Below are 17,771 nucleotides of genomic sequence, written 5' to 3'. Positions count from 1 at the left end.
GATTCGAGCCCCACAATCAAAGCCAACATAAGAAGCTAAATTTATGATGAATTCAAAGCAATAAAAGAGGAGCGTCAGCATCTGCCTCGACGGTTCTGTGTTGGCGGGTGATTAAAGTGGGAGTGTGTGTGCGCGTGTGTGTGTGTGTTTGAGTATTTGAAAGTGATTGAAAACTGCAATGAGCGAGGGCTGTTCAGTGAGTAAGCTAACCTCTGTTGAATAAAAACAAATATATCTTGCCAAGAACAAAACTTTTGCAAACTTAAACTTAAATCTTTAATAAATATGAAAAAGTCTTTTAAAGAATTTTAAACCAATTTTATTTATTGAAATCAATTCATTTTAAATAAATATTATATATGGCTCAATTAGTGGACTACCTAAATATGGTTAAAACTTGTTTTGACTTTTTAAGAAATATAAAAAAATATGAGATGATTTATTATAAAATAATTAGTATGAAAAGACTCGCTTGCAAAAAAAAAAAATAATATATTTTTAAAAGTTTATACCATTAAAATTCTATTTTAAAACATATTTTAAGTTTTCAAGAAAATGATCTTAAAATATTTATTAATTTGTTTGTTTGACCCTCTCAAATTATCATCCAGCCCGTGGGCTGTCTAGAATAAGATGTTAGCTCATGCCATCACGATTCTAGTCAAGAGCTTAGCAACTCAAAATCTAATCTCGATTCCAACTCTTTACTCTGGGCCATTCAGTGCTCTGCGCTTTGTTTGTATGCCAATCCAATTAAAAGCCACTAAAAGAGCACCATAAAAGGCTGGCCAAAACCAGACCTGAACCAACCCGGTAATTATGTAAGCGGCACACACTGACTGCGAAAAAAAATACTTTAAAAAATACCAGACATATATACGTGCCAATTTTGGCGGCGTCTTGAATACATCATTGAGCAAAAAATAAACAAAAATGGAAAAAAGAGCGCCCGTAGTATAAATAATAAAAGCCTGTGGCAAAAGCGCGTCAGCTTCCTGCAGTTGGATTTGCACACAAAACAAAAAAAAAAACTGACATAAAATGCACTGAAAATGGGGGCATTAAGTCATTAGAGTTACCTAATATTTTATAAGTTTTTATTTCATGATTTTTTGCGCTTGACACATGGGAAAATTATGAAAAATGTATTTACTAATGTTGCAAAGAGCGAGAAAGAGAGAGAGGAAAAGTAATGCTGTGGCAAATAAAGCACAAAAAACACTTTAATTTACTTTGCCACATTTACTTATCGCTTTATCAAAACGGATATGCTTGAGTATGTAGCTACGAGCTGGTTTTATGTCTCTGTTAGAATACACAGCACAGCACAGCACACCTTGCTGATAATTATAAATAAACTCATTTAAATGTTATTTGCACTTTGATAGCAAATATGTTTAAATGTCAGACAAATAGTAGCTAAGACGCAGAAAAAGAATGAATATATATAATAATATAATAGGTGGGATACTCTGTAAATTTGAGATACTCTAGTTCTAATAATTTATAATACAATATAAATAATATTATATATATTTAATATAATAATTTAATATTAAGAATAGTTAATAAAACCTAATTTACTTATGAACGTTTAGTATACTCATTTACTAATTGATGTGACTGACTCATAGAATACCCTGTAAATTGTAAAAACAGATTTAATTTCTAGTTTATGGAATATTACAATTTAGTAATTTACAGAAAGAATTGTTTATTCCTTTAAATTAATATTTCTTATTACAATATTTAATTAGTAGAGAACGTCAAATAAGTATCCAAAACCCCTCAAATCTTCATAGAAAATGTGTATATATATACATACAAATTTATATTTATATTTACAAAGTTAAAGTTATTTTCACAACCAGAATAAAAACTGTGCAATTAGATAAGAAAAGTTTACAATGCTAGATATGACATGTTAGCTTTGTATAATAGATAAGTTGGCCAAGGCTTCAATATGACTAAGAACCGAAGCCATTTAAACCCGGAATTTATTAAGCTGCAAACAGATTAGCTGTACTAAACACAGTTGCAAACATCAACAAAAACAATTTTTTTTTTACAAAATGTAATTAAAATGTAATTAAGTTTCTGAGAACCTGATTTCAGTAAAAATAATTGAACTAAAAAAAAAAATAAAAATATTTTAAGATTTATAAAAATAATATTTCAAACCAGGAATCAAATCAAATCAAAAACTGAGCTTTAGAGGAACCAAAATACCGCTTAATTTAATCCTCTTGCACCCTTTTTTTAAATACTCTGTTTACGTGTTTACTTAAAACGAAAACAAAATATAATTGTTGCAATCAAAACTTTTTGCTTTTATAAACAAAAATGTTGTTCGAAATGAATAAAAGAAAAACGTCATTTGAAATAATTACATTTACGACCCCAAAGTCAATGACTTTTGTACAAAGTAAAAGAAGCAGAAAAAACACTAATAATTTAATTAGGCATACGTTTACACACACATACACACACACAGAAACTACTTGGACAAACGGTAAAAATCAGTGAAAAGAACGTGGGGAAAACTCGACTCGGCGTTGTGGAAATTGCGCGACCGAAGCAGGGAAATTGCAACTCAAAGGTAGTGTAGGAGTCGCATTTTATAATTTTTTTTATATTTTATTTTTTTTTACTTTACTTTTGCCACTTGAAAGCACAGCAAGTATTTATGACTGCTTGTTGGATGGATGACTGCTGCCTGGTTGGCTCGGTTTGGATGGATTGGATGGCTGACTGACTAGCTGGCTGGCTGGCTGGCCGGCTGGATAGGTGGTTGCCGACATCAAAAGGCAAACAACGCGAGTATAAATATAGTAAAAAAAAAAACAAATTAAAAACCATTTTATGATTGCTATGTGCAAAAGTCAAGTCAAAGAAAAATCTGTGGAAAAAACACGATAGCCGGTGCAGCGAATGAAATTCAATTTCCAAACAAGTCATGTTGAAACAATGTGTGAAGTTGGCAAATTGTTCAATATTTGCCAAACGGTAATTGAAAATCAACTAAGAGTCATAAAGTGCGACTATATATATATAACCGAAGTATGTGTAGTATGCATATGTGGCAGTGTCTGTGGCATGTGGGTAACTCACCCAGTAAAAGTCCGTTGATAAAATCATGACACGCGCGCCTATAAAAGCTGTGTGTTTACTATGCTATAAATACCAATTTATAGGAGCTGCATTAAATGCCTTTTGTTTTCTTCAGCACAATGTGACGTATAAATTTCGTTTCTTTTTTAGAATTTCTTTACACACACACACACACGCGCGCGCGTTGCACTAATGATTCTTGTGCGCTGCTAAACAAACATTTAGCCTATACGAAAAGAGCAAAAGTAAAAAAAAAGATATATGAATTTTTTTTGCAACGGCTGCGAGCGAAAACTCTACCGACACGAACCAACTTCCATTGACGACTATTCAAAAATTCTGAGCGAAAAATATATATTTGTATTTTCCATGCCGCAGCCGCAGCCGCCTAAACATTTTACACATATGGCAAAAACAAGCCCAGTCCATTGTGTGGCTTGCGTTCTACACATGAGCACGCAAAGTATCTACAGCGGCAGCAGCAACAAAAAGTATCTGTATCTGTAGCCGTAGCAGTGTGTAGCTGTTGCCATTGCCGTTGTCGTCTGCCGTGACGTGACACACATGTGGGCACTTCTATGCAGCCAATGGCAGTTGTTGTTCTTCTTAATGTTGTTGCTGCTATTGTTGTATTTAGCCAAACATGTGCCTACGGTCGATGTCGTTTCTTGACTAGCTTTTATGGGTTATGTGTTAATAAGACGACCTTCACAGATTTTGCTACGATTTTTTCTTTTGTTTTTTTTTTTTTTTTTTTGGCATAAACAAATATAGTGAACAAACTAAAACTTGCGCTTGCAGCTTGCCAACATTTGACTATGCATTGGGGCAAATAGAATTTTCTACATTCGCAGTTCACAAATCTATGCGGAATTTTAATCAATATATTTTTTTTATTTAATTTATACACATATTTTTTAAGATTAGCTATTCTATGTGTCATAACACGATTACGACTATAAGACGATTATGTCTATAAAGCAAAACGAGTCGAAATAAATATGCAAAGCTCTGTTAAGGGTCTGTTGTTTATTATCATTGAAATATTTGACTAATTGGTTATAGAAACAGTGTTCTTTGAAATTTTAAATGTATAATTAATTATGATTATTATTATGAGTGAAACTTATGCTATTTATCAGTCAAAATGATGAGCCCTTTTGAAGTTAGTTTCTATGATCTCAACTGAAACAGTCTAACAAGCAGACATAGCTCGACTAGATTGACCAACTTGTCTTTAGTCTCATCTCACTTCATATATACCAAATAAGAGCAAAGATGTTTTCTTCTACTTTTGAACCCTTTAGTCTCACACAAGAGTACGAAAACTTTCTCGTCCATAAATGTTGACCTAGAATACTAGAAATAAAAATATACTCTTTCCCACTTTTAAGACTGTTCAGACCATTCTGAACTAGGAATTTAGCAATTCCATTTGACGAACTCTTTCTTCTTTTAGCTATTTCCTGCTGTTCTACAGAGCTATAAGCCGGCAACCCATTGACCTTCACGCAGCACTCGAGTGGCACTCGCAATACATCAAACCAAGCACTCAACCCGCTCAAATGCCGTTATCAAGCACACATATTTGGGCATGTCAGAGCAGAGTGCAAAAACGTTGAAATGCTGCCACATGCAGCTTATAGCACACTCACACACACACACACACACACGCACACTCATATTTGAGCATTCAAAAGTCATTTAAAATGCAATAGAAAACCCGCCTGCTGCCATTCGCACAATTTCATTCTCACAGCGGGGCGGCCCAAACAGAAGACGAACCATCCAATACAGAGTGAGAGAGAGAGCGGTAGAGCGGGAATCCTCAACGGAACCATTCACACGACCAAAGATCCTGCTCAAAATAAAATAAAAACGAGACAGGCGAAAAGAGGTACAAGAATTTTTGCTGTTCTCGGAAAAAAATGGTGAAAAAAGCAGAAAAAATACATCATCTTGGCAGTCGTCTATGGGCCTTGCTGAGGCGTCGCCAGGTCTGCCGAAAAAATTGCTCACAATTTATGCATGTGCCACAGATGGAAAGAAGACGACGTAGAAGAGGACCTGGAGAAGAGCCCTTGAACTTGGGCCAGGAAGTGTCGCTCGATTGGCAGTGCCAAAAATTGCTTGTCCCTGAGAGATGTTTACTTCGAAGTAGATATAGCTGGTGCCCTATCCCAGCGAATGATATACATATTTTTGGAATGATATCATCTCAGCTGAGATTATTGGGAATTATGATTGAATAATATATTAAGTGGAACTTAAGGCAGATAATGTTTAAATAGGAATTATTGAGCATTGTATTAAAGTAAGATTTATAGCAGAAACTATTTATTGAAATGGTGTATTCCTATTATATATAACTGATGCATAAATTATAATTGTGTAATGCCAAACTCATTTAGTGTTTGAATATAAATAAATTCTGAACTTTTGAAATACAAGTGTATTAAAACTTCGAATAGTTTTCGATAAAAATATTTGTGTATTATATAAAATGCCTTGCATATTTGTGCAAGCTCTCAGCTCAGATGCGATGGCGTCATGCGGGCTTCTTGCGATTGTCGGAGTTCGCCTTTTTTGGATCTGTGTGTTGTTGTGTGAACCACTGCATAAATCTGCAGAAATTATAGCTAGATATATCTCTAAGTTAGACTTTGTTTTACGAGCTGCAATTGACGACAGCTCAAATACTTGAAAAGCATCCGAGTGAGTAGCTTAGCAGATCTGTGTATCCATTAGCTACAACGAAGTTTGCCTGAGGTCACGCCCCCTTCTGTAAAGGCGAAGGCAAAGCCATTTCGCATGCTGTTTACATTTATGCAACATGTTGAGAGTAGCTACAATGTAGCTACAGATACTTTTAGCTAGTGTCTGTGTCGGTGTGTGTGTGACTGCGTCTGATTATGACATTTAACATGAACACGTAGCGCAGCATATGCGAGCGACAGCATTGATATTTTTTGCCAGACACGAACGCACAGCTGGCCAACAGGGGCTATTGCCAATTGGTGGCGGGGCACAGAACTGCAGGCCAGTTCTCTCATTGCGAATTCATTCATTCATTCATTTCGTGCTGTCATATTTCTGCTGTCTTATCGCAGACCCAAAACAAAATTGGCAAACATTTCCAAGCACCAAATGCAGCTAGCAAAAAAGTAAAAGAAAAAAAGGAGATTGACTGCAATTGGCGCAGTTTAAGGATTGGAGTTGCTATTGGGTAGGGGGGCTGTTTGTTCATGGCTAAATTGGCTTGTTCGAATGCATCTTGATAAGAGCTGACGGCCTATTGGCAGCGGAGTTAGCGCATTGAATTGGAAAATGTTTTCAATTTTTTTTCCATATGACTTGCCTGTAAAGCCAGAGGCGTTTTGTTGTTGTTGTTGACACTCACCTGTAAAGAGACAGAGAGAGAAAGAGAAGAGAAATGTTAATTAAAATATGTAAAACTAACGAATATTTGTTAAACTGGAAGCTTATCTATAAACTGCAATATCTAAAGTAGATTCAAAAAAATAGTAGCGGCCATAAGTTTTCAGAGTATATAAAATTTTTATTAAATGTATTTACATATATCTAAAAAAGCCTGCAAGTGATATTCAATTACAGATCGTAACAATTGAAACAAGCTTTAAAGCTTGGCTGTTAATTGATCTGCTCGAACAATAGGCTTAAATATATTTATGTAGCTCAATGGACAGCCAAATATTCAAGTGGGTTTCTATTAAATAAAAACTCAATACAAACTTGCAATAAATTGTCAAAATGTTACAAAACAAAAGCAAAAAAAAGAAGTAAGAAATGTTTTTATTAAACACCTTAAAAACGAGTTCTACAGCGCAATCAAGTGGAACGAGAACAGCAACAACAACACAAATTGAACAGCGAACGAGTCAAGTGCCAGAGACGACTTATTTGTCACTAGAGCTGTTTTCTTAATGTTGCTGTTGTTGCTTTTATGGACAGTGTGCAACAGTGTGGTACGTGGGCGTCAAGTTGAACGACAGATATATGAGGCTGAGGCGGAGGCTGAGGCTGTGGCAGCAGCTGGCTGACTGCTGTCGCTTTGTAAGGTCAGGCGTTCACCAGTGCGTATGAGCAATAATTTTTTTAATTGTCGCATTAAACAGTTAACGGGCGTCACGATTGCCTGCCCCTACAGGCCGCCCGCCCGCCCGCCCGCCCGCTTTCCACTTGCTTTATTTTCGCCTGCCTTTAATTGTTTATGTAAATTAGAATTCACTGATGAGCAATTTGAATACACATTCAGCGCTTTTTTTCCTGCCATATTTGAGGAAGCGAATGGCGCAGCGGCGCTGTGTGCGAAAATATCTGCAGCTCTCAGCTACTTTTAGCCGTGCAAATAAAGGTGTGAATACACTTTGCGTGCAAATGCTAACGATTATTCTTGCCTTATTAGAGCCTGAAGCGTAACTTCGTGTTAACTGCGCCACAAAAGATACCGCAGCAATTTAACCTTTCAGTTGACAAGTTCGTGCTGCCGTTGAGAGCACTCGACATGCCTCAGCATAATTTTATTCTATTTTCCATTCCATCATTTCTATTCCATTCCATTCCACTAAATTCCATTCTATTTTTTAAATTCTCTAACATTCAATTCAACTATTAATACAATTTGTTTCCAAATATCAGATTTCTCAACCTTCTTTATTTTTGAATATTATTTTCTTAAGGCGGTTCTTAAAATTAAATTTCACATCAATTGATTGCTAAGCTGTCTGAAGAAAGTTCTTAATCTGTATATGTCCTCTGAGCTCAGCTTGATAATAATTATATTACTTCCTCAGCACTACCTCTTCTAGTAATGGCAAAATAAATCAAGTTCTTAAAGTCAATTCATATTTAAATTAACTTAAAAATGCTAAAATATTCTAGAATTCTTCAAGTCTTATATTATTATTATTATTATTATATAAATAATATATATATAAATATTATAGTTATTTTTAAAATATCAATTACCAAAAAATTATTAAACTCTTATTGATCATTAAATTAACTAGAATGAATGAATTTATTACCTACTCATACTCCAAATGATCATTGGTATAATAATGTTTAGTTAATAATAATAATATAATAATGATTAGCATAATAATGATAATATTTATTTAATGATCATTATCAGAAAGATGATGATGCTGATGACTAGCATTGTTATAAAATTTATTTGTGAAACAGTTCCTTACAATTAAAATTCTATTTAATACACTTAATAACAATTCACATATTTGCTAGAAGACGGACAACAGGGTACCGACTGAAGCAATCCAGCAGCGGGCGAGCCCTTTTATAAAGCAACACTATCACCCACTCAACTCTTGAGCGTTTCCCTGAGTTTGTTTTTAGATTCCATTATGTAAAGTCAAATGCGAGTACTTGCTGTTGTTAGATGAGCTATCGAAAAATCTCCCACATAGAATGTATATATGAGCTTCATAGGAACGACTTAACTTCCCTCTGTATGTAATTCATTTGGCTTTTCACCTGAGCATCCCCACTTGCCATGCATCAAGAGCAGATAACGGTCCAAATTTGTGCAGCTGTTGACCGCTGCGCTTCAGGCACACAGCACACAGCATACACAGCTACTGCGGTCAAAGCTCGTGTCATTTATCTTGATATGTGGCTCGCCCTGTTTGCCAAGCAGCCCTTCGTTCCTTGCCCTTATCAAATTAGCTCAGCTAGCAGCAGGTAGTGTAAACGTCAGTTAACCAGCTCTTTTGTCATCATAACTCCGTGCGTCTGGACTCGAGAGTGTACAGCAAATTTCAGTTGATTGAACGCTGCGTTGACAAACGACATAAAAGTTTGTCAACTCTGCAGATAAACCACGTCAAACTCTTGCCCCGCCCACACACGCTGCATTTGTTAGCCAGGTTCAATGCTTCAATTAAATTTCCTGTCAATCATTTTTTTTTGACTTCGCTGCTGTTGTTGGCTTTTACTGCTTTCCACTTGTTTTGTTTTTGGAAAACTTTGTTTAGTATTTGGAAAATTTCATAGCTGGTTTTGATTATCCATCGCTGTCGACATTTGAGCATTGGCCAGCAAATGGGTTTTTCGACATTGACTGATTTGCATTGAAGTTCATTGAGGTGTCAGTCAGTCAGGTGTAAGACTCTTCTCCACTGGCTAACTAGCTGCTGGATGTGCGCATGGATGGGCCATTTGTGGCATACACTTTGTTGGGCTTTAAGCTATGCTAATGTGTATAATAGATGCACCTTTCTTTGTGAATTGATGTGAACATGAATAGATATAAGTTGCAATAAGGTTAAAGATATAGGAAGTAGATTAGAAAAAGGTAAAGCAAATTTCTGATATACCAAAATCTATAACAGCAAGTGTTATGCTTCGTCTCAAGCAGATTTCCCTCAACTTATGTAAAGAACCCAAAAAAACTGTTAAAATAAATGGAAACAGAAATAGAAACACATCTTACTTTTCCCTTTCTTCTTTTCGCACTCTTTTAACTTCTCTTTAAAGACATTTCCCCGCCTCTTCAGCACTTGCTAATCTATGTTCACTTTGAAGCAGATCTTCATTTCTTCTTCTCTATTTCTTTTGATTATAGACTTTCACTTTTGCTTTACAATTTAACACTCGTAGATAAGAGGTGATAGACAGGTGTTCTCATGTTTAAAGCGCAGCCCTTTAAATCGGTTCTACAATCTAAGCCATTCGTATTTGCAGCTCGTTCTCTCAGTGTTATCGCACTTACGCATCAGCCTTTCTCTCTCGCTTTGCTTTCTCTCTCTCTCTCTGTGTTTCTCTTTACCGCCCATTTCCTCTATGTAAACACCTACCTAACCAAAACGCAGTTGTGCTCAGTTTTTGCCTACCCACAGCGAACGCCGTGAGAACTGTGCCAGGTGAATGGCTCTCCATTGTTCTTGGTCCGTTGTTCGTCGAGATTGTAAGAAACTTTGCGCTCTTTTACCTATTTTCTTGTGCAATTATTTATAATAGCGCCTGGTTTTCTGCCCGCTCTGCGTTCGCATACGCCTCGAAATTATGCAGGTAGCGTACGCCATACTTTGTCGAACCCTGAGCGCAGTTCATTAAGGGTAATGCATGCCAAAAAGATTGAAAGAAAGACAAATTGTCTGAATAAAGAAGAAACACACACACACACATACACATCAATATGGACGGGGTGGCCTTAATGACAAAACGCCGCCTGTTGTCCTCAGGGCACCTGCTGCAGTTCCTTAGAAATTTCTTACCTTCATTTGCCAGCAGCAACAAATGCAACAACATCCGGAATAACAATGTACTGATTCTTCCAGTACATGTCCAACTCCTTAATACTTATAAATAATTAAAGTGATTGCCCCGTCTGTGAGTGCAGCTTATTGATTTTTAGAGTACCCCATAGTCTATGAGTTGTATCGTTAAATGTTAATTTAGAAAACTCACAAATTAATACGGGGTATTCAGAAGTCAAACATACTTAAATATTATTTTGTCAATTATTCATAAATATTTTATTTAGAGTACCAAGAATTTTTTAGCCAAGATTTTTCAACTCCCAACTAAGTGCAGGGTATTCAGCAGTCAGTCACACTTAAGTATAATTTTGTGATGTTTTCATAAAACTCTTATTTAGAAAGCCATGAAGTTTTATACACAAGATTTGATATAGTTCAACTACCAACTAAGTGCAGGGTATTCAGCAGTCAGTCACATTTAAATATGCTATTCCTTACTTATGCTTAAGTTTTCAAACTATTGCGGAAATGTGCGGGGATCAGATGTGTTTGCTCTGAGTGGGGCGTATCGTTGCACAGTTCATTGCACTGACCCACTGAAGGTGACAGCATTTGCTGCTGCTGCTGCTGCTGCTTCCGAATGTAAGCCGTATAACTAGCCACAAGTAGCTTTAAATGATGATATTGTAGCACCTACAACAAGTGTGTACTCCCAGCCAAAAGCGAAGTCTTACATGTGTGTGTTTTTACTTTTACGGCCCGTCACATATGTCATATAGCGAAACGTCTCATATTTCTTTGGCTGATTAGCATGTGCACTTGAAGGACCCGGCTCTACTGTGTACATAAATATATAGAATATGTCTGTGTGTGTGGCTACCGAAACCGAGGGAGGGACCGCGTCCAAGGCTGAGACACTTGAGGTGCCCGTGAGAAAAGTGCATGGCGGTGTTGTCTTCTCTTTATGCTGCTTTATGATGTGCTAATGGGCGGTAAACATTTCGTAAGCTTCATTGATTTTTATGCATTGTTTATGGGCGGCAGAGTAGCTCAAGTGGGTCACTTGAGGCCAACGGCTGTCATGAATATGCTTTCATAGCAGTTATATAAGATTAACATGTGTTATATAACTATCACTTAGTTTTTACTATCGTTGGCATGTAGTTATTTGCTAGCAGGTTTTTATTGTAATCAATGGAGTTTTCTTAGGCTAATATGATTTATTGTTTTCTTTTTTATTGTATTTTGTTGGCTCGTTATTCTTTGATTATTGATTATGATGAATATATATTTATTTAAGGCATATATATTAAATTATAATGTAAATTTGATCAGAGATTAATCAAATTTAATTTTGCTTTGCATTTTGCTGAGTTTTCTTCGGATGATTTGATTCTATTCTATTTATGAATAAATATATTTAATTTATTTATTTTAAAATATAATTAGAGTTTTATTGAAAAATATAAGAGCTCGATAATAATAAACCAATTGCTTAAATAAAATAAAAATAACATACAATAAAATAAAAGATATATGAAAACATATTTAATTTCAATTAAATATATTATTTAATATATTTGATATTATTAGAAAGAAATTAATATTCTTTGTTATCAAAAAAAAAATAAAAATAAAACTTAAAATATTTTAAAATGTAATATACATTTTAAAAAATTAAATTTAAAATATTAAAACAATGTTAAAAAAAGAAAAAAAATATATTATATTAAATTACAACTAGAAAAACAAAATTATAAATTTTTAAAAATTATATTAAAAATAATAAAAAACTAAATTCAAAACTAAAAACAATTAAATTATAACTTTTTATTGAATGAAAATATTTTTCAACATTTTTAATCAATTTTGATGTAAATATTCCTCTTCACTATAAAAAACGTCTTTTGTAGTAAAATCTTAATTTATTCGCAAATACGTATCAAATTGAGTTGACATTCGCAAGCGATTATACGATTTGCTGCCTATAAATATCTGGGGAGACTTCAACAACTCTCAGGTAAGACTTCAACTTTCTCATAATGTGTATTTCCGGCACTTCCTGCTCCTCAATGATTCGCCTTTTTATTTTAATTATGGTCAGCCAATAAATAATTAAAATTTTTGTGCGTATTACATTTTTTTTGTGTGAAACTCAACGCTTTTCCGCAAATGAAATCGAAAAACTGGTCAAGTTTCGGTCGATTAGAAAAAAATGACATTTGCGCTGTGGCGAAAACGAGTTGGTTTTAGCCACTTAGCTGGACGACATCGCCTAGAGAGTGAAATCTTTTCGAGCAGGAAAAGTGCTGGCAAAACATGTGCTGCAACTTGTGTCCAAGAGATTTATCAGCGGCAACGAACGTCATCATTGTCATTATCGTTATCATTATCATTATCATCGGTGGCCGCATCATCATCATCATTCAGAAAAGGCTGCGACAGTCTTTTGTCATTGGTATCAAAGTGGAAGCTTGGATGATAAATGAAATTTTTGCGCACTAAAACGTTGCTTTTACTTAAGACCAGAAACTTTTGCTTTGTCCGCTCTTGGACTATGTGGGGCGTGTGTGTTTATCATTATTGTAATTTCTGGCCATAGGCAGTTGGCCAAAACACGCACGTCTCCAACGCTCTAGGCCATTTGGCACACAGCCAAAGCAACAACAACAGCAAACACCATAATACAACATATGTGATTGATTGTAATTGAGGTTGGTAAAAGTTGTTGTGTCAATGTCAAAGCCGGGGTGCCAAAACAAAAAGAATCTGTGTAAAAAATTGGTCCACAGTTGGGGGACGGCTGTCAGCTGTGTGCAAAGCCAAAGAAGCGGCAAATTTTCGACAATTTTCCTTACAAGCCAAGAAAATGATGCAGCAAATTGTGAAATTGCTTAGAATGGGAAATGGAATTACAAGTTGGCCATTTGTCATTTTAAGTTGTTTATAGATAAAAGCGCAATTCAATTGTTAAATGATTATAAATTGATAATATAATACCAGAAGATGTAGCCGAAGCTGGACTCTAGTATTCGAGTTTAATAATAAATACATTTATAGTAATAAATTCTGCTGAGAATTCTCAGTAAAATATTTGCTGTAATAAGAGTAATTCAAGTGAAACACAGTTACCTAACTCCAGTTGTTGCCAAGTTCTTGAAGCATATAACATAATCATAAATTAAGATTCATTCACGGAAAAGCTTTTTGTCTAATTAACATAGAAACCTTTTCGACAATGACCGTCAAAGCCAACATTAACTTTAGACAACGTCCAAGTTAAGGCAAAAAAAAAAAAATAGAAGAGAAAAAAACAAAACTTTTCAGTTGCCAGAAATTTCACTTGCGAAAGTTTTGAGCCACAATTAAAGTGGAAAAGTTAAGAGTAAAGAACTGACCAGGTTTATTTTTCTTTTGTCTTATATAAACATATTTTTTTGTGTGGAGCTGTGAAACTGTGGAGTTGTGGGGTTGTGGGGCTGTGGCGTAATGCTCAAAAGCACAGAAGCTCGAAAGGCACATTAACACGTTTCAAATGACTTTAAATTCGTTGCCAAATGATGGCAAGAAATATAAAACAGAAACTTGGGAAAGTTGGCGTATCTGGAAATATGTCAGAGTGTCAACAGCGCGCACAAAACTAATGAACGAAATAATCATAATCATAATGATAATAATATGAAGCACTAGAAGAAGAAGCTGCGAGCCATAGACAGTTGTTGTTGCTGTAATATTATCTGACTTTGTATCTGGCACTACGCGCCATGATTGCCCAAGCGAGCAAATAAAGGGGTGAACAACTCTGTCTGTGAGTTTTTGGCCTTATGCAATTGTCATTATTGTCTGAGTGTTGTTGCTTTTGCTTTATGAATATTAAACTTTATATATATATATTTATATATATATGTATACGTATATATATGTGCTTACATTTTGCTATTGTCGCCCCGTTGAGCAGAGCGTTTGTCTCTTGAAGATGCTTCGCTCAAGTGCTCCGCGTTTTGTTTGCTGTTGTTCACAAATTTCACTGCTTCTCTTGAAATGAAGTTGTATTTCTTTCTGCTGTTGCTTTTTTCAATTAAATGCGCCAAAAGCGTAAATTTAATTAATTTAATTGTTGCAGCAAAAGAAATGTGATAGAAAAATTTCAACTTGGCCACATTTTAAGGCCAAATTTGCTGGCAGCCCGAGTCAAGTGTATTTTCAAGTGTTGTTACACATTGTTGCTAAATACTTGAGGCAAATGAACTTGTTTTTGAGACTTTTCGAATTACTAAAAGTAATTTATTTTAGCGTAGAAAAATATACAAATTTGACTTAAGCTAACACAAAACTCAGACATTTTGTACTCAATTGAAATTGATAAGAATTTTAACTGCATGCACTGAGCAGATCACAGCTTAGCAAGCAGCAAAAAACCTCAGACGTTACAATAGTTGTAGTTATACAATTAGCAAACGCCTACAACCAGACACAACACACAACTATGACTAATTGATGATGATGCTCAGCTGTGCAAGCAGTTAGACAAAAACGGAGACTAAAAGAATTCCTCACACGAGCGAAAGTATTTTATATGCCATAAATTTGCATAAAGCGTTCAGCGTTAACAGCTCCGATTACTCATACATAGGTCGGGCGGGGGAAACTTCAAGTCAAGTGAATCATCTATGAATTAAAGCCGAATGAGATGTGCACTGTAATGCCAACGGCCCGCAGCGCCAAATGACGCAAATTCATTCAGCAAAAGTGTTTGCCTCATAATAAAATATAAATATATATATACATATATATATATAAATATATATATATATTTATATATATATAAATGTTGTATATATGTTAATTTGCGTATTCGTTTTTTAATTTTTGGCAAATGCATGCAATTATAAATACGGCACGCGGCCAGCGGAATGTACGTGATTTGTATGGAAATTTGTGAAAAATGTATCTGATGGCTGCCAAAGCGCGAAAATAGTGTATCTCTTGGATGCAAATTGCAAATTGCAAATCGAGCTATCATGACATTGGTGCAGACTGTGTTTTTTCGTGTTTAAACATATAAAAAATTAAAATGCCTGCGGTTTTCAGTTTTTCATATCCAACTATAAATACATATATATATATTTTATATATATATATTTTTTTTTTTGGCTGCGGTCTCGCTTGGCAGACGAGTGCATAAATTTTGTGTTGTGTTTTTTGGTTAATCTGGGCAATCGTAAAGTGGATAACTAGTCGCAGCCGGAGATCATGTTTTTAAGCATATTCCGTTTTGAATCAGTTGGCATTGTTTAAGCATGTTTTTAACAGTTGTCGACCGCAGCAAGCGTAACGCATCGCATCATCTTATATAACATTTATGACAATGTTTTTATTGAATATGCAGATTGATTAATCTTCACAGCCAGAGCCTGTTAACTGGGCAAGACATGAGTAATTTATTTATATTATTTATATTTATATTATGAAATTTTAAAGTTGAGTAAGATTTTAGAAACTGTTTTTCTGCTGCTCTGCATTGTTTTTTTAATATTATGAAACACTTTTTCATTTATACAAACTTGTTTGTGTACTCTGACTCAAAACTTGTTAGACTGGAACTGGATCTTTTTATGAATAAACCCAGTTCTTTAATCAAATATTATGAGATAAATTATGAGTTTGTTAAATCTATAAATGAAATGTTGGCTGAGGAACAATTTTAAAGCGGAACTAGTTCGTAAAAGAAATGCAAATTTTGAGCTGCACATAAAAAATAGAAATGCATTCATAATCAAATTTGAAGTGGAGTGGAACTAGTTAAGAAATACTAAACATTGTTCTCTTTTAACTAAAAGACTAAAATCTTAACTATAATGGAACTAGTTCAAGATGATTGAAAATAGTTTTCTTTTAAGTGAAAGAACTTGAAATATATTCAAACTCAAAGTGGAACTGGAATGGAACTAGTTCGACAATATAAAAATTTGGTTTCTGTTAAACTATGCATGAAACTAGTTGAAATGGAACTATTTTTCGAATATTAAAAATCGTTTGTAACTAAAAGAACAGTGAATGTTTTTAAGCTGAAGTCTTACGTAGAATTGAACTAGTTCAAGCACGCCAAAAATTGTTCTTTTTTAACTAAGAGAACTAGGCATATATTAAACTTAAGCATATTAAAAATGGTTTTATTATATTTAAATAACAAAATGGAACTAGTTCACTAATATTGAAGATCGTTTTCTCATAACTAAAAGAACTAGCTCATTTTGCTGTAAGGAATTAGTTGAGCTCATTGTAAATTATTCTTTTTCAAGTAGCTTTTGCAGTATCTTCATCTTGCTTATTTACAAATGTTTCGTTTCGGAACTGGTTTCGACAAGCAGTTCCACAATATTAGCAGAAAACAGTCCGCACATATCATGTTTGGTCTGCTGGTACCAAAAAGTCTGCGCGAGTACTCTGTATATCCAATTAGTTGCTTTCACATTTCAGCAGTTAACTGGCAAGCTGTCAGCAGTGCTGGCCGGCGCTGCTTTTTGCTTCGCACTCAATTGTCACTTCCATGGGCCACTAAAAGTGTCATTCTTCATTTAAGAGCTAGATAATTTCTATGCTTGCGAAATCGTATTCATTGGGTAACAATTTCTGTCATCTTTTTCGTATACTCTTCGGCTGACATTTGACATTTTAAGCTAAGTGCTTGCTGCGCTGCAATCGCTCAAAGGCGAAAAGCATTTAAAAGTTTTGTCATTGAGTGGAAAATGTGAAGAGAACAATTTGATGATGTTATGAAAGTGAAGACTTTGAGATTTTCCAGCTAATTTAGCAGCTGTGCGTAGCAATGGAAAGTTGAAGTTATTGGGACGAGCGTGCTTCACGGGGGCGATGCGCTGCAAGTAGCTAAAGATAAAGTCCCAAAAACTTTCCACTAAACGATTATTTTAGTTCATTTTCAAAACGCAATATGGAAGCAGCTGTGCGAGTCAACTCGACTCGAGATGCACTGTAAGCAGCTATGAAAAAGAGATACAGGTAAAAAGCCTATATTAGTTAATTTCCGCGCTGATTCGATTCGCATTGTGTTCGACTGGGCGATACTCTGTAATGTCATTTAGGCACTCTTCGCTGTCAATCCTCGCCTTTTGTGTTCTGCCCGTTAACCCCATTTCCTCAGCTATATGACACCCACATATACTGGTTAGCGGAGTATTTAAAAAGTTGGCATTGGTCACGCAGCGTAGCTGCCAATGCGTGAATGCGCCCCAGAGCAATTTAAGTCTATTGTTCTTTTTGGCCCATTAAAAATGGCCTCAGCTACAGAGTCAGTCCCCGTGCCCAGCCCCGTCCCTGGCCCTGACGAACAAGCCGCACTAATGAGCGTCATGGCATGCATAATGCATGGCAGTCGGGCAGCCGCCCACAGCCACCCAC

The 17,771-nt window shown here is 35.2% G+C and overlaps 1 protein-coding gene across 10 annotated transcripts in view; it reads right to left on the bottom strand.

The window, feature by feature from the left end:
* Positions 1 to 17,771, bottom strand: part of LOC111593166 — a 57,418-nt gene that overhangs the window by 16,375 nt on the left and 23,272 nt on the right. The window contains exon 1 of one of the 10 annotated variants that reach the window (XM_030224160.1): positions 3,112 to 3,193. The exons of 8 other annotated variants lie outside the window; for them this stretch is intronic. In XM_030224160.1, the coding sequence (XP_030080020.1) occupies positions 3,112 to 3,138 (27 nt within the window). In that variant the 5' untranslated portion in view covers positions 3,139 to 3,193. Of the gene's footprint in view, positions 1 to 3,111; positions 3,194 to 17,771 lie in introns of those variants that run through there. One more of the 10 variants, XM_030224159.1, reaches the window with a different exon arrangement.

Source organism: Drosophila hydei, unplaced genomic scaffold (genome assembly GCF_003285905.1).
Source record: "Drosophila hydei strain 15085-1641.00,03,60 unplaced genomic scaffold, DhydRS2 tig00000364-arrow-arrow-pilon, whole genome shotgun sequence".
Taxonomy (NCBI): domain Eukaryota; kingdom Metazoa; phylum Arthropoda; class Insecta; order Diptera; family Drosophilidae; genus Drosophila; species Drosophila hydei.
Note: the sequence above shows the minus strand (reverse complement) of the source record. Positions and strands in the feature narration are given on the sequence as shown.